Source organism: Psittacula echo (assembly GCF_963264785.1).
Source record: "Psittacula echo genome assembly, chromosome: 24".
Classification (NCBI taxonomy): domain Eukaryota; kingdom Metazoa; phylum Chordata; class Aves; order Psittaciformes; family Psittacidae; genus Psittacula; species Psittacula echo.
The window spans coordinates 4,800,359-4,818,075 of NC_137759.1; the positions used below are offsets into that span (position 1 = coordinate 4,800,359).

The 17,717-nt window shown below is 45.4% G+C and overlaps 1 protein-coding gene across 15 annotated transcripts in view; it reads right to left on the reverse strand.

Moving 5' to 3' along the window:
- Window positions 1–17,717, reverse strand: part of DOT1L (DOT1 like histone lysine methyltransferase) — a 73,294-nt gene that overhangs the window by 31,352 nt on the left and 24,225 nt on the right. For 13 of the 15 annotated variants that reach the window (XR_013958416.1, XR_013958417.1, XR_013958418.1 and 10 more), the window contains exons 6-10: window positions 16,075–16,169; window positions 13,207–13,269; window positions 5,314–5,369; window positions 2,105–2,184; window positions 409–477 (exon numbers count right to left, since the gene is read on the reverse strand). Coding sequence is in view for 11 of the 15 variants with exons in the window: in XM_080633749.1 (XP_080489875.1) it covers window positions 409–477; window positions 2,105–2,184; window positions 5,314–5,369; window positions 13,207–13,269; window positions 16,075–16,169 (363 nt within the window). In the remaining 4 variants the exon portion in view is untranslated. Of the gene's footprint in view, window positions 1–408; window positions 478–2,104; window positions 2,185–5,313; window positions 5,370–12,663; window positions 12,743–13,206; window positions 13,270–16,074; window positions 16,170–17,717 lie in introns of those variants that run through there. The other 2 variants (XM_080633744.1, XM_080633745.1) reach the window with 2 other exon arrangements.

Sequence of the window (17,717 nt, forward strand, 5' to 3'; positions counted from 1 at the left end):
AATCATGACTGGTGGGATTTACCTGTCCACATTCAGACAGCTACTGTATAAGGAACTCACACGCAAGTTCATCACTGCAGCTCTTTGTAGTTAAAGACATTAATCACGCTCCTGAAAATCCTTATTTCAACACTTAATTTCAACCTCTTCAACTGTAAAAGATGTCCAGCCAGGGAAACATTGTCATTACATCTAAAGGAGGAACCCCACAGAAGAGTGGTGGTTTGTTCCAATGTTGGTGGGGGGGTTGATTTTAAATACATGTCACTTTGGCATGTGTGCTATCATAATACAATAGTATTTTTTTACTTACACAACTCTTTAAAACACACCCCAACCCCACTACAGACATGTTCAGATCACAAATACACCATAACTGCAATGTAACAAGAAAAGGGGCAATCATACCACTCAAGTTTCGACTGTTAATTCTGAAATTCAGAGGTGCAAAAGGTTTTGAGGACACAATTCTTCCACCTGGAAAAGAGGAGGAAAAACAAAAAGAGAGCAAAGTCAGCTACTGTTTCGTCTAGAAATAACTACTTACTAAATCTAGCCCAGCACAGAGCCCTAAAGAGCAGCCCTCATCAAACTACCACTTGTATATCATCACCGAAAGAAAGCTACTTAATGTTCATTCTGACAGCATGCAAGAAAGTCAATCTCTCTGTCCTGCTGGGTAGCTGGGAGGGGATCCTCAAGGATCACTACAAAATGACACATCTTAAAACACTTCCCAAAAAAGAGCACGTTAATTCTCAGTGGCAATCGATGGAAATTTCAATCAGGAACATCACGATCTCATTCCTATTTGGTGTCTTTTCTACCCAAGTCCCCAAAGTCCTCTTATTTAAAGGGCTGCTCATCTCCATTTCACAGCTACCTGGGGTCATTCAGCCCAGAGCACAAAGCCCCAGCACCATCTGGGAAGTTTCTTCACTGGGTAAAAAGCCTTCCCCACTTGGCCACTTCTCTCCAGCCACCACTAAACAGCAGCTAAACCAAAGATCACCCACTAAAACTAAAGAAGACAGCTTAAGTTAGGGGGGTTTACAGCTTGCAACAGAGCCCAAAAGTCACATTCTTCACTACCAGGGGAAGCCACAGCTTCTTTGTTCATGCCACACAGTTTTCTTCTCAGAAATAGTGATTTTTGTTATTTCTGCCATAACCAAATAAAATTGTTATTTATCCAAGTGGTTAAGAGGAAGGAAAAAAAGACACCTCAGGCAGTCTAAGGGTCACAGTGGGGTTACTGGGCATCCCAGGGCACTTTTGTCTGCAATGAGACTTCTCAAAAGACACACAAGACATCCAGTGATGGTGCTCCCATTTTAATACCGATTAGTGACTAGCCAGTAGTCAGTGTGACAACCTTAAATAGGATAACCCAAGAACTGCATTCAGTATGCAGCTACAGAAATGTTATATTGTATTAGATACAGAAAGCCACCTGTATCCTGGGCTTCATCAAAAGGAGTGTGAGCAGCAGGTCAAAGGAAGGGATCCTGCCTCTCCGCTCTGCTCTCATGAGACTCTACTTGCAGCACTGTGTGTGGTTCTGGCATCCTCAACATAAGGACATGGAGCTGCTGGAGCAAGTGCAGAGGAGGCCACGAGGATGAGCAGGGGCTGGAGCAGCTCCCGTATGGAGCCAGGCTGAGAACATTGGGGCTGTTCAGGCTGGAGAAGAGAAGCTGCGTGGAGACCTCAGAGCAGCTTCCAGTGTCTGAAGGGGGCTACGAGGATGCCAGAGAGGGGCTCTTCATCAGGGACTGTAGCGATAGGACAAGAGCTTTGCAGTCTTGGCCGCTGCATGTTTTGTTGGCTCCCATAACAGGTAAGAGAGGACCAGCAGTTCCTCCCACCCCACAGAGCTCTGCAGAGCCTTCACACACAGAGCTACCTCCAAGCAATCAGGGAGATCAGAGCAGATATTAAAATGGGAAGTAAACAGCCCAAGAAATACCCATGGGGTGCAGATGCTTGCTGCAAAGCACAGAACAATACCCACCAACCTGGCTTCTTTAACTAAGGCCTCGCCACCACCAGCTCCCATAGCAAGCAGAAAAGCAATGGAAAAAGGTTTGAAGTTCTTTGTTACCTTCCTTCATGTTTGCAAAGCGCTCCTTCAGTTGGTGATCCACCTCAGGACCAAAGGCAAAATTATTCACAAAAATAACACTGCAAGATAATGGTACAGTTAATGAAGAGGGACAGGCAAATGGCACAAGTATACCCCTTACCTGCCCCTACAACCCCAGGTTACAGCCTCTACAGCCTCTTCTGGAACTGAAAAGTGCTGCTTGTCCCTGTATACAGCCACTTGCAGCTAATAAAATGCTTTCTTCTTGCATACAGCACCTTACCTTTGGCATTCACTTGTAAAAGATGTTAAAGGCATCCTGCGCTGCGTTCCTCTCAGCACACAGCTGAGTTTTGCACCAGAAGTTTCAGCATAAAACCAAATGTGCAAAATGTTTTCACCCCTCTGTCATGGTGGGATCAAACACCGCACTCTTACGGTAGTTAATTCACACATGAAAAGCAATGCTCCAACACAACAGACACGTTTCACCCCAGTGCCTCCTCACGTGCATTTAAACTATTATAGCACAATATCAAGATGTATTTTCTCTTCTAGCTATAAATTTACCCCTTAATGCAAGAAGACACCTCTGGGCACGTTTCCCTATCCTAAACCCAGCACTTCACCCTAACCACAATGGAGGAGTTGCATCTTTCTAGGTTAGGAAATTGAGGGAAGGGGATTTGTTCCTGAAAAAAACCCCAGTCATACGGCAACAAAGAAACGTGCCCATAGGCAGAGTCACGCAAGTGATAAAATGGTTGGTGAAGAAACAGAGCACACCACAGATTCAAAAAGAAATATCCTTTTACTTTTAAGAGCCTGGGTCCAGTCCAATTGTCCCTGGTGCCCATTTCCTACCACAGAATCCTAGAACAGTTTGGGTTGGAAAGGACCTTAAGATCACCTAGCTCCAACCCCCCTGCCATGGGCAAGGATGCTCACTAGACCATGTCACCCAAGGCTTTGTCCAACCTGGCCTTGAACACTGCCAGGGATGGAGCATTCACCACTTCTCTGGGCACCCTGTGCCAGCGCCTCAGCACCCTCACAGTAAAGAACTTCTTCCTTAGATCTAACCTGAACTTCCCCTGTTTCAGTTTGAACCCATCACTCCTTGTCCTATCGCTCCCAGCTTGCAACAAGAGCCCTCAACACCTCTTGGAAGCTGTGGAGCATCCTGCACATGCAAAGTGCCAAAGCCATTCTGGCATATTGTTCGAACATGAAGAACTAACTTCTTTGCAAGAGGTCTGTCTGAAAACTCCCCTCCTAGCGCCTCCACACATGAAACATGTTCAACAAGGACAGTGAGTTTAAGAGCGGCAGCCAAAGCTATTAAAAACTATGGATGAAAAAATGTTTCTACATTAAGGGAAAAAAAGAAGATGTTATTCTTGCTCTGCCTTGCTCTTGGAAATTTGGGAAACCCTGCCTGGCAAGTGAGGCTAGCAGGGGTTTCTTCCTCCTCCTTCCCACCCTGTGCCAAAAAACGAGGCCTTGCAAAAGAGCCAAGCATATTAATGGGACTAGAAAACATCCAGGGAAGGAAGGGAAAAAGATAAAGCTTGCCAGATCCATTTTTTTAGTGTTAATTTTGGCACAACACTTGTATGCACAGGACAGAAGTACAGGGGACCCCCGTCCACCTCGCCTTCAGCCCTCGTTTCTGCACGTATTGCTAAGCCACAGGGACAGCTCCTGCAGGACTCCCGTGTGCTGCACAGCTTCCATGGCAGCGCTCAAGCACGTACAGCCCTGTCCTGGTACAGTCCCAGCCTGTCCTTCGAGCCTGGCCAGTGGTGCACGCTCACGGGAAGGGTGGCTCTTGGCTTACTGAGACTGAGCTGAGCTCTTAGGCAGAAGCTCTTCCCTGTGAGGGTGCTGAGGCGCTGGCCCAGGGTGCCCAGAGAAGCTGTGGCTGCCCCATCCCTGGCAGTGTTCAAGGCCAGGTTGGACACAGGGGCTTGGAGCAAGCTGCTCCAGTGGAAGGGGTCCCTGCCCATTGGCAGGGGGTTTGGGACTGGATCAGCTTAAGATCCCTTCCAACCCAACCCAGTTTGTGGGTCTATGATTGGGTGGCTCCAATGTGAACTCATCAGACAATCTGCATCTCGCTAGATGGAGCGGATGCTGAGCAGTTGGCACACTCGGAACGAACACCAACACCTACCAGTTGTGAGCGATAATCTACTCCTTTTTGAACTTCTACATCACAGAGCAAAGGGAGCGTGGATCAGCAGGCACACCACTAGCTGCACACCATACAAAATAAACATCTACCAGCATTTCTGCGTGCAGTTAGATGTACTTCAGCTAAAACTAAATAAACCAAATTCCATTTGTTCCAAGGAAAGCTGCGCAGGCAGCGGAGGAGTGTGGATTTGGAATCACAAGCAACAAAGCAAAACCCCGCTATGCAAAGCTGGGCCAAGCCTGTCCACAAATTAAAAGGCACCTCGAGAAGTTTAACTGAGGTAGAGAGCAATGCAGAAGTCATCAGCCAGGCAGACGCCTGCGTGATGGGGTACTCTTAAAACAGGGTGTTGGAAGCAATCCATAGATTGCCACAATGCTGAGGACTTTCAGAGAGCCCTCTTGGACAACAGTCTTCATTCCCCCACACAACAGGGTGGCCCAGAAGGTCATACAAAGACCTTTTTTGTTCTGTCCATAAGGCTGGAAATGCAAAGCCTTTGAAAATGCAGAGTATGTTATTGCCGTAGCCAATTTACTCCCTTGTTACTACCATCAAAAAGGAGTCAAATCCCCTGTACAGATCTTCACAGAAACCAGTCTTCAATGCAATCAGTTCAAATGAATTCCCAGTTTAAGTTAGAACACACTCACTTGGGTCTTTTGCCTTTTTTTTAATGGAAAGCAAGCCTCACTGTACGCACCAATAGCCAAAATAACCAGCGTTTTGCCAGAATCCCTGACTTGAACTACAAGGATATGCAAAACAAACAAGAGGCTGATACTTCTCTGTAGAATCAGAATTTATCTTGGATACACCCTTGTATGTAATATCACGGGACAGACATTTAAACCCATTCTTCTAGTCAGAAAACAGGATCTAAAGAGGCCAGTATAAAACTTGGCAGATACACTTCTGCTATTTGCTATGGAAATTCTATATAAAAAGCTGGCCAGCCTCCCAATTTCCATTATACAAACTCCCAGATATTCAGTTCATAAAGCAGCATTCAACTGTTGCGCTGTACCTTGTGTTTGCAATTCTCTCTCTCCATTCTTCTGAGAGGAAGTCACCTCTTTCCAGCTGAAAGAAAGACAACACAAAAACAAACACACCAGTTAACACCGTTCCCTTCTGCTCTGTAGCAAACATGTTGTACTAACTCAGGGCTGCTACTGAAGTAAGGCCAAATGAAGGCTTTAGGAGATACCAAGGAGATGAAGCACCCAGAGCTCCTCAGGTCCTGGAGGTGGGCTCCCCTTCTGCTCCCACCCTCATCTGCTCTCCTGCCATGGGATGAACAGGGAAGGGTCTCCAGGTATCCCCGATGCCCTACAAGGACTGTGCTCCATGGAGAAGCCAGCGATATCATACAGCACCCGCAGCAGAAACCAGAACCTCCTCAAGTCCCTGCTGAGCCCTGTGGGGTTGGTCAGACCCCTCAGAGTGGGAACCAGAGCACAGAGCCATGATGCCTACTGCAAACCCTGGCTCATTATTCAGGCTCTTGATGCAACAGACAGGCAACCTCTGATTTACCTGTGGTACTAAATCTGAATATTTGATGCTGGAAATCAAGTGACATAAAGGCCTTAAGATTTGAAAATAATTCTAGTTATGACTTCAGTACCTTTCTGATGAAACCCTGTCAAGTGCCAGGTTAATACCCACAACTCCACAGCCTTTCCACCATTAAGTCATGCTTTTGAAATGACAGAGGAATCTATGGGCTGTTTTGCTGTACCACAAGTAAGGCAGGAGAAAGGTTGGGGGAGGAAGAGAAGAGGAGGAGAGAAAAAACAATATGCAACTGTATAATTAATGATGATGACACACTTTGAAGGGGCAGGTAAGATGATGGCTGATATCAGAACCTCAGGAACATCAAAACAACAACACAAAGCGACTGCTCTGGAATCCCTTTTCTGCATATATTCCTTAGTTTGGAAAGAAGGGAGCATTTCACATGCCAGCACTTAGTCTTGTTTAGTGACAACTCAAACAGAACTGCAATGCAGACATTCTCCAACAACTTCTAAACCCTGCTGGCTGAGTTAGGGTACCTGTCCCAGAGAAGCACTAGAGCCTGCTTTCTTCCATTGTAGCCTCCTCTTCCCAGCACAGCAGCCTGATGCTCTAGTGGAAGGTGTCCCTGCCTGTAGCAGGGGGTGGGAGCTGGATGAGCTTTAAGGTCCCTTCCAGCCCAAACAATTCCATGATTTTATGATTAAGGAAAGTATCGAGGGTTCTCGAGCAAGAGATCAAGAACTTTGCAAAGAGCCTTAAGGGTTAGAAACCAAACATGCTGAAAATAGCAGGTCAGAACAACTAAGGTTACTCAGAATTATGTGTTCTGCCAAGCAGGTAGGCTGACATAAGATTTTAAACCAGAATTACTACCTATATTCTCCCACCTGCTGGTAGGGGATGCATGCTTTGATATCTCTGCTATAGTAAAACCAAAGCATACATTGCAGACTGAACTCACAGAGATCCAACCTAACAATGTCCTACTAGATGTTTCCAAAATCTAAAGGGGAAACTCAATGCAACGTCAGAGCAGCTCTAAAGAACACTGAGTTTTTCTCACCTTATACATAGAAACATTTTCTCTGGAGCTCCAGATGCCCTGTTTGTGAAGGGAGACCATCTCTAGACTATTTATGGGATAACTTTGTCTCAAAGTCTTATCTACTCTTGTAGTATATAGTTTCATGGTTGAGTAACCAAGAGACAGGAGAAGAAAACCCACACGTAAGGCAACTATATTTATTTTGCACCCATTTCTGCCAAGTCAGCTGCTCTACTGCAGTCCTCCCCACCGCTGGTCTCCAATGTCTACAGGAGGTTTTCAAACACCAACAGGAGAAAGAAAAGAAATTGAACAATAATAAGGAAGTGTGATTATAAAGCCATAGTTCAGCAAGAGAACAAAGAACCAGCGGAACCTGAAACTGTTTGGAAATAAGAAGCTTCATATAAAGGTCTTGAAATCTAACCTAAATGGCTGTTATGCTTTATTGGGATCCAGTCACGCTATATGTTTGTCCTGCCAATGTGGCTAAGAGCAGGGTTATAACTAAAATCTCTGTGCTCTAACCCAATATAACACATGGAAACTGAACACTTTTTCCTCTGTCTCCTTTTGCAAGATATAGCATTTTAAAATGTAAATGAACCACAGCCCTGTTTCAACCCATCTATTTTTGTATTGGAACACTATCCTAGCTCATACTTAGCCAACAGTTGAGGGGAAAATCTCACCAGGAAAAATACTGGCGTACAGAAATAACCAGATGGTCAACTACGGTTGGGAGAAAATCGGTTATTTTCTCCCCTCTGGAAGGAAGACAGCAATTCCTGGATCAGCGCTCTGCTACAATCAAACCAGAGCACAAGAGCTACCTGATTGACTACTCCTGATGACCAGTTTCTTCACTTACTGTACTTGGGGAGCAGTGATTAATAAATGATGGAGTAAAAGGAGGAAAATAGGACCTTCCCCATCAGCTGACAATGGGAATCCAACAAAATTCCCCCCAAATCCCAGCCAACTCCCTGCCTTACAGTAATTATGAGAGCAAAACAAAAACTGGCAAGGAACCCCCAAGGCCAAGGGCTGCAACAGCTAAACCAGTAGAAGAACATGGTCCCTTATGGTCATGGATGGAGAAGGTGGCATGCCAGTGTGAAGCAGAGGTGACAGCCACAGGGACACACTCAATCTCTTCCCACCAGTGTCCCAACCCCCATCCTGTTGCTCCTCTTGCTTCGAAACTTAATCTCCTTAGTGAATAATGAATGGAAGGGGCCATCTGTAATGCAGATATTTTCATCTGATTAGACAATGCAGGAGTCGTGCTTTATCTAAAAGGATAATTAGCTCAGTGCAATCCGCTTCACAGAGCTGCCAGCCTGCATTAGTTCTAAAGTTAGAAACCAAAACAGGTTTCTCTTCAGGTTTTTCTAACAGATAAATGTGCCCTACAGAGACTGCAGAAATAGGCTCAGCAGCATCTGTGGCTCTTCCTGTAACTCGAAGAACACTGGCAGGCCAGAGCCTGGGGGAAGCAACAAGAGGTACGCTCCAGCGCGTGTGCATTCAGCACGTAGCAGAGCAGTTCCTGAAGGTCAAGCCTCAGAGGCAGGGAGGAGAGCTCCACTCCCAGCCCAGCACTGCACTGGGATCTCTCTGGTAACGGCTCTGTTTGACCAGCGACACAAAGCCATAAATTCACACGCAGAATGTCTCATTCCAGCAGCCTCCATGCAAACACTTGGCTCACAAAACCCACTCATTTCTGCCTGGAAAAGTACACAGGGTTATTTTTAGGTTCCTGTTCTTTTCAAAAATAACTGGAGGCACGAATCCAAACCTCCAAAATGTGGCATCATTTCAAAGCCACAGGGGACATTTGGAGGGCTTTTCAAATACCAAAACATGGACTTTCCCGCTGAAATAGGGCATTCAAAACTATCTGGGACAAACAGCTCTCCTGCCCTTTCCTTAGCTGCAGTGCACTGCTGAGCAGTGGTAGTTTTTAAGTACAGGTAATGCCAGTAATCCCCACAAAGCAGCAGCTGGCATCAGGCAACAAGAGACAACTTGTACCCAAATCACTGCTTCTGCTCAGAATGGAGGTTTCCAGGACAACAAGCCAGACAGAGCACCCCAAACTCAGCCAGAGACAAGGCTGCAAGCTTACAGATGCCAGGCTTCTGTTGATTGATGCACAACAAAACCCACCTCTAATCCCTGGGCTGACCCATGGACTATCTGCAGCTATTAGGAGCTACTGGGGTTTCCTCTGAGCAGGCAGCACATGTGTCAGAGGTGTCCAGCCAGCAGGAATCCCAGCCTTTAGCAATGCTGACCTGGGGTTTCCTGCACTTCTTTTGAAGACTTGTGCAGATGATCTCCACCTACTGCTCAGACAAGCTTTTACGGAACAGGAGAAGGTTTTCTGTTATAACCTGAGTAAGCAACACCAAAGCAAACCCTTGTCATCCGCAGTCCAACATGTGACTGCAGCTACCACCAACTGCCCTTGCAGAGACCTGCTCTAACCTACAACTGGAAGAATCCCGTAACAGGCCATAGGCACTGAGGACACACTGAGAACTTTCACCAGGGGTACCCCTGAAAGAACACTTAAGCACTTTCTGCTCCAGGGCAATCAGCACTGTGCCCTAGATACCTGGAGATGGCTCTGATTTTGAGGCCACATGAGGATATGTACAGTTAGAAACTATGAAAACCCATCTGCCTCTTGTGAGACCACTTTATAATTGAATGACTATACATGTGCAGGAATTTCCCAAGAAAGCCTCTCTAATTATCTAGGCCTAATAACCTCTGAGAAGTCTCCTGTTTCCTTCAGACAACAGTTTTCTTGAAAAGAGCGGGGTAAAGCTAATCTTGGAAACTTCTCAGTTCCATGGGAAAAGAAACGAGATGGTCAAAGGAGCTGAAATAAAGGGATGTGTGCTGGAAGTGGGACATTCCAGCCCGGAAAGCTGAAGCAGTTGATGAGGGTGGAAAAAGCTCTGAAATACTTCATTTCATCTGAATGCAGAAGACTAGCAAAGAATATGATTGTCCCTAACCCATCAGGAATTAGACATCAACAAGGATGTAAATATTTCCAAGTCAAAACATTAGCATTGAACGTAAAACCTGAAGAAGATTTTGATCAGAGAGCATGACTCTCTTGGTTTAGTTTGGGGTTTTTTTCCAATTAGAATCATGGGACTCAACAGCTCATCATTTAAAATGAAACCCAGTTCATTTAACAAGATTATGAGATACAGTTATCTCCAGTAGCCGGAGGTCAGGAGACTTACAGGCCAACTTACAATGAGCAACCTGTCATGCCCCAAATGGATCTTTTCACTCCAAAGCTGCCATGATGACCCATTACCAGCAGCTGGGGCTCTGCAGAAGCCTCAGGTATCCAACCTGCCTCAGAACACTCTGCTAGAAGCTACTGGAGAAGTTTTACACATCGTTATCATCTGAAAGTGACTCTCAATGATGATCTGTTTTACTGAAGACATCTGCATGCATGTGACCGTGCATATTTTGTATGGAACCACGTCCCAAAAGAGACTTTTCTTCTATGACTGTGGACAAAGGAGAGTGGAAATACACGTGGAGGGTTTATTTTAAATGTTGTCGCTGGGCCTTGCTCATCAGAATTCACATGTCCAAGCTCAGAACTTCCAGCATATTCTGGTGGGGAAGGCAAGGAAGTGAATCTGATGGTTGCAGAGCCGGTAAGGGCAATCAACTGCCGCCTCACCAAAACAGTGCTAGCTGAAAGACAAGACAAGGACAAGCAGCTGGTCCCCATTCTGTGAGAAGTCAAAAATCCATTTGTATTGGAAACCTGTAGAAGGCTCTTGGCTGTTGCAAGAAACAACCCAAAGCAGGATTTATTGCTGCCTTATGTACCACAACCTTTCCAGCAAGGCAGCTGTTACATGCGCAAGTCAAAACCACCATCCACGTTATTCAGGCCAAGCTGCAGGTGGGTTCTAAGACTTCTTGCCTCAGGACTTAGGCCAAGCTTCCCTCCTCCAACACTTCATTCAGGTTGCCCAAAGAAGTGATAAATGCCCCATCCCTGGCAGTGTTCAAGGCCAGGTTGGACACAGGGGCTCGAAGCAAGCTGCTCTGGTGGAAGGTGTCCCTGCCCGTGGCAGGGGGGTTGGGACTGGATGATCTTAAGGTCCTTTCCAACCCAAACCATGCTATGATTCTACGACTGCCTAAAACACTAGAGTGGAATTCACAAGTTCAGCTCTTCTGGTGACAGACTATTTCAATTTTATGCTTATTTGGTCTACAACATTGAGAATTTTGGGACTCCACTAAGCATTATGAAGGAACAAAGTTGTTTTCCAGAAAGATAAAGACACCAAGTTTTCAATTTCATGCCTTCCAGTGTCTCCTCACTGCATTATGTTTGCTCTCTGTTTACCCAGAGTCACATAGAGAAAATGTTGTCTAAAGAGTTACTGAAGAAAATAAACTGCTTGGCAAAAGCCTTGGGTGTTTGATGAAGCAATAACAACTAAGTAAAATCTGCCCTGTGTGTCTATACGTAAGAAACCAAAACCTATTTCAAGCATCACTACAACATGGTGCTGGAAACAACTTTTCTTAAGACATGAAGTGCTCCAAGGGTTCAACTCTTCCCAGAAAAGCAGAAAAGAGAGATTTTACTCTACACCCTTTTCAGAAAACACAATTATAAAAGCCAAAGAACCTAGCAAAAAATAAATAGCTTTGTTTCACTATAGTACCAGATTCTGTCACTTGGAATGCACAATATGGAAATGCTCGCTGCCTACGGCAATCAATATGCTTTCAATATTTTAGTCCAAGTTCCTATCCTACTCTTTAAATTACACAGCTCATAAGCTGAGTATCTTCAGGAATAATTCCTTTCATGTAATGCCAGCTGGGTGACACAATGGAAAAATGCCATATGGCCACTTCATGAAAAGTAAAGCGTTCACAGTGTTTCCACAGCAGGAAAGAGTTAGCAGCCCAATATCAGTCCTGCTACAAACTAGTCCCACGGCAGGCCCAGCATCTCTCTAGTAAAGTGATTCCAGGAAGAAAGTGCAAAGGGCAGGTGGCACCATCTCCTTCTCCAGCCTGCTTCCTGAAGGGAGAGTCGTAGCAACCTTCCTCACAAGATAAGCCCTGTAAAGAGCACCAGGGATCCCGGAATACACAGACACCTGGGAAATAAAGGCTAGCCATTTGACCCCACACTGCTGGAACGCCATGTGGTTCAAACCATCCCAGTAACAGAGCAGTAATGGCTCTGTACAAGAGGAAAATGAAGCAGCAGTTCCCCCATTTGCTCGCACTTGAGCTGCAGTATTCATTGCTTGCTGCAACTCTGAGCAGGAAAGTGACCCAACTTCTCCGGGCAATTAGGGAACAACCCAGATCCATCCAGCTCCTTCTTGACCACCAGAAAGTGGGTTCCTATGACTACGTGCATTTCCTCACTGGGAAGTGATTAACTAGGGAGCAGGTTTTCTTAATGACATTTAAGAAGGGAGAGAAAAGGAAAAGGGGATGGAATGACACAAAGCTCTGCACATGCTTCACACTATCATTACATGGAGAAAACACATCCACAGTGATTAAGTAACATTCAGAAGAGAGGGAAAGCTATTTCAGCATGTGTCCCCAGCCCCAAGTAGACAGATGCCCTGTGATGACCCATTTACTCCTCCCTGCTCTAACTCCAAATTCAGAGCACCCAACTGCAATCCTTTCCAGATCAGAACCAACCACCCGCCATCCTTCCTGAGCCCACAACGCACCCTCTACCCCCCAGTGCAAACCATCTACCTTGAATTGGTCCTGGAGCTCTCTGCTTTAATCTCAGCATGCTGGGATTCATCTAGAACTCAACCCCATGCTCCCTGAGGCTGAAACCACTGCCCTCCCATCCCCTCCAACACCAGGTGACCACATCTTCCCCTTTTGTTTCTAGCAGGAGATTTCAGGAACCCAAGGAGGAGCTGCCACTTTCAACTGTCTGCCCACCAGAACCTCCATATCATGGGGAGAGCAGGGAGGGGAAGCGAAAGGATATTTAATACAAACCAAAGACACATGGCAGCCCCAGTTAAAACGATAACGTTTTAGAAGAATAAATCTTCCAAAAGCTTCTGAGAAGACCTGAATGTGTTCCCAATAACACCATACCACATGTCAGGCGAGATAAAGAGAGGGGCCTGGGAGGGTGTCTTGCAGAACACCAGCCTGGGGGTCAAGATAAAAGCCAGGAAGCACATCTGACTCATACTGGCTGGTGAAAGGCTGAAGAGGGCATTGCAAATTCTGTACATCAGCATGGATCACAAGGTTTTCCAGCTGAATTTCACTCACTGTGTATTCTGCATGTTTCTTCCCATACCATTTCATCCACTTTCTGAACTCTCTGTCCATCGTCTAGAAGAGGAAGGAAAAACAAAACCACCTATTAGGACATCTTGTGTTACCATTCACATCACAGTCAAAGGAGATGCAACTCTGACAGTGTTCATAAACCCCCAAGACTTTAAGTTTCGTTGGTTCGGGGTTTTTTTTACCATTAACACTCAAAAGATAGGCAGACAGACAACTACTGTAGTTTATTTTCCTTAAAACCTTTGCTTCATCAGGGCCAAGTCAAAGCTCGCATCTTCTCTCCCCTCTTTTCATCAGTTACGTGTTAAAACCAAGGCAAACTGAGTTGACATTGCTCAGCGCTAAAAGTGGCACAACCTTAAGTAGCTCCCATGTTGTGGTACATAACCCACAGCGAGTAGGAGGCACTGAATGCAGCCCAGACTAAGCACAGACAGCAAAGGAACAAACAGGGTAAAGACAGGTCTGCTGGGGTGAATGAGAAAGCAGAAAGTGGCATGCAATGCATTGCAACAGCAAACAGAAACAGCATCACCCTTGCTGGAGCAGCCAGGAAGAATGCTTCAAACTACAAGCAGCTTCCAGTACCTAAAGGGGCTACAGGAAACCTGGAAAGGGGCTTTGGACAAGGGCCTGGAGGGACAGGCCAAGGGGAATGGCTTTAACTTGCCAGAGGGGAGATTGAGATGAGCTCTTAGGCAGAAGCTCTTCCCTGTGAGGGTGCTGAGGCGCTGGCACAGGGTGCCCAGAGAAGCTGTGGCTGCCCCATCCCTGGCAGTGTTCAAGGCCAGGTTGGACACAGGGGCTTGGAGCAAGCTGCTCCAGTGGAAGGGGTCCCTGCCCGTGGCAGGGGTTGGAGCTGGATGAGCTTTAAGGTCCCTTCCAACCCAAACCAGGCTGGGATTTTCTATGAAACTACATCTAAGCAGAGTAGGGCTGCAGACGATGGAAGGCTGCTACAACCCAGCCAGGTAGCTGGCACCAGTTTTCCATTGCCCAAATACAGGAGAAATGAACCAAAAAACCCAGACATTGAGACAGCTTGATGCCTTACAAATGTGCATCTTCACATTTACAAAACCTTGTCCCATTCTCTATACAGTGACAATATGCAGTCTTTGCTTTAGAGTGGCAGTGAGGGTCCAGCTACACCTATACATCACATTTGAAATGAAACCCCAGTGTCTTGGAAGACTGAAAAACCTCTGGATCTTCACTCCGCACATGGGAGGGCCCAGATCTGGAGGTAGCAGGGAAAGGAGACAAGGGAAAGAAGCACAGCAGGAATTCTGGCTTTACATCTTGGAGATGTCGGAGACCTCTATCAGCAGGTCAAGTAAACCAGTGCTGACAGTTATGTTTTAGGATTCTTTGTGTTTCCAAAGCACTCCAAAGCTTAGCAGGATAAATCAGAGAAATCTTCCATATTTTCTCATATTTCATATGAGCTTACATTTTACTGGGTTATTTAAGACAACTTCACTAAAACAAATCCATCACACACTTTCTCTGTAGCTGAAGCTTTTCAAAGTCATCTGCATTCATCAGCATTGTAACCAGAGATGTGCAGCCACAGCCAATCTTAACTGGAAACTTAATCCAATCCCCTCCACAAATGGTTGTGAGGCAGAGGAGCTGAACGCAGGCAGCTTCATGCATTCTGACACTGCAGCAGCTGTGTTGTTGGTAAACCTGACAGGACAGTGTCTATAACCAGAAGAACGCAGAGCATTTTATTCATCCCATAATCTTATGAAATCCTGGTGTACTTCTGAGGCTGAAGGTACTCCAGGAGTTAATACTCTTAACACTCAGTTTGCGGGCAGTTTTTTTGTTTGCTAGCCATTTTCACCTAAAGCCCTTTTTGCACAATGACATAAAGGGGTATTTGTGCAAGTAAGGATTTAACGTTCCCTCTTCAACACTAATCTTTACATTTACTATTAAACACAGGCCAGGCTTTGCAAGTGACTCCCTAATGAAACCAGAACGCTCACGCAGTGCTCCAGTTGGAAATTTCCACTGGGTCATTGCAGGGCAAACAAAATGGAGTTTTAGATCCTTGTCTGATCCTCTTTGCCACCGTGTCCACCTATTTTTGCCTACACTACTGAAAAAGAGGATCAAGGATTTACTTCTTTTCCCCTCCCTTCCGAAGGTATAATTTTCTAGCCTGTACAGACTGAGTCAGCTTGTTTTAACAATACGGAGGCATATGGTACTGCTCAGTCTACTGAAGAAAGTAAACTTCTTATGGTGAGGCATGACTAACCTTTATTGTTTGCCTGTAGCTCATTTGTCTTCCAGGTTTGCCTTGGAACTGATTATCTTTGTGTCCCCCCATTGGCACAGAATTAGAAGAAGTGTGAAGAAAACTGCCTGTCTGACTAAACATTATGGTTTTCTTTTAGTAAGACTTCATTTTAGGACCTACTGAGCAGTTATTAACCAGATATCCTGTAACCAGAGGTCTCATCAACTGCCTGCAACAGTTTAATAACTAAGCTGAACTTCAGCCTTAGGACACCAAAAAGGGGCATCACTGTCGAAAGCAGAAACTTAAAACCTTTAAGACCTATTTGTTGGGTGAATTCATTCCTAGATTTGCTTAATGCCGTGGTCTCTGGAAGCCCTGTATCAGAGTCACTTCAGACACAAAGCGAGCGCAGGTTTACATGAAGCTTACACTGCACTTCCTTTTGAACAGTTCCTGGATCCAAGAAGCAAAATAAACTAGGAATGAAACTCTGCTTTTCTTCCTGCACAGCACTTAATAGTAATAAAGAACCACTGAGTGAGCCTTCAAATAAGACATATACACACAACCCACTTCAAAACCAACCTCACCTCAGCATATTTGGCTGGAATATCAGCTTTCTCCACACCATAGTGATGTTTGCAGTTGGTGGCTGCAGCCACTTGAAGCACCACCTGACCCACACCTGCAGGAAAAAACCACATCAGAGAACAAGTTCCAGTAGAAAACCACTGCAAGGAGAGGAAGAGCTTTTACTGGGAAAGGCAACAGGAAAAAAGAACAGGATATGTGTGGGACTGGACTTGAGGGTGCAATTTCAAGTCCCACTTGTGTCTGACAGTTTCCGTGTGCACTGAACTCTCAAGTGAAAAGCACATTCAAGGCACCGTCCATTATAAAAGCCAGTCCCGTTTCCCTCCAAGATGTGAAATACTAAGAAGCTGGTTTTCAGGGAAAAGGCTTCAAATTCTAACTAGAAAGCAAACAGAGCAATTACATTGCTCTTACAGAAAGGAATTTGTAGCATCGTAGCTCGGAGGTTTACATTTTTCAATATATTGAGTACTTCCTATGATAATAGCATCAAGCTACAGCGCTCACAGCAATGTCTGCGTTGATAACTGTGAATGACTACGTTTAGTAACTATTATAGGCTCAGTTTTACGAATTCACACAGGTTTTGTCCACAAATTTAATATGCATTTTACCAAATCTTCAGGTTTTACACTGTAATTCACCTTTTAACTAAGTAATTGAAGGAGCAGTTGGATAAACACAAAGCACACACTAAAGCAATGTCACTCCACATCTGTTAAAGCAGCCACTTCAGATTTTCTTTCTTAAACCACCCAGTATCCATCAATAGTAGGCTGATGCATCCCTTTTTGTCTCTGACTAACACAACCCCTGTTCTTGTCTCATCGGCGCACTCCATCATTCTGCAGATGACCACATGGGAAAGGAGAGTGAGCTGAAGAGGTTGGCCTAGTTGCATGGAAACATATTGCTGGTTTCCATCCCAGCAGGAAGCAGCACTGGTAATTGAAGGGGTGGAACTCCTGCATGTAAACCATTATCACTATAATGCTGTCTGGCACAATGAGAACTGCAGTGCTGACAGGGAGGTTTGCTGTTGGGGGTTTCTGGTGGCTTTTTGGGGTTTTTTTTGCCAATTCCCATTTTGCATATGCATGCAGGTTTGATTCACATGCAAATATAGATGCGCACATTTCTGCAGGGGGGAGAACACGAGCAATCAAAAGGTCTGAGGCAGAACTGTTTCACTGTTTCTTATGTAAAGAGCAAGGAGGACAAAGACGATCAAGAACACACTGCATCTTCAGACATCACATGATACAGCCTCAGAAGTGCCCTGGTTTTGGTCAAGAAGCTATTAATCTTGTCTTTGGCTTCTCTTTTTACAAGAGCTCAACTCTGCTGTTATTTCAGTTTGCCTAATGATGATCCATACCTCCATCAGTTCCTCCTGGCATCACCCACACCACTAACAAGCACAGCCACAGCATCCTGGCGGGGTTTAGCCCTGCGGTTTAGCCACTGCTGCACACATGGCGTTATTGGAATGGCACTGAATTTCCTGATAGAAATAATATGCTGTGACAGTGTTTTCATTTACACTGCACCCAGTGCTGCACGGGTCACAATTTACAGGAAGTTCACTCCTTCAGTACAAACTCAACAGCTATTTCTCTGGGTTTTAATTTAATCCAAA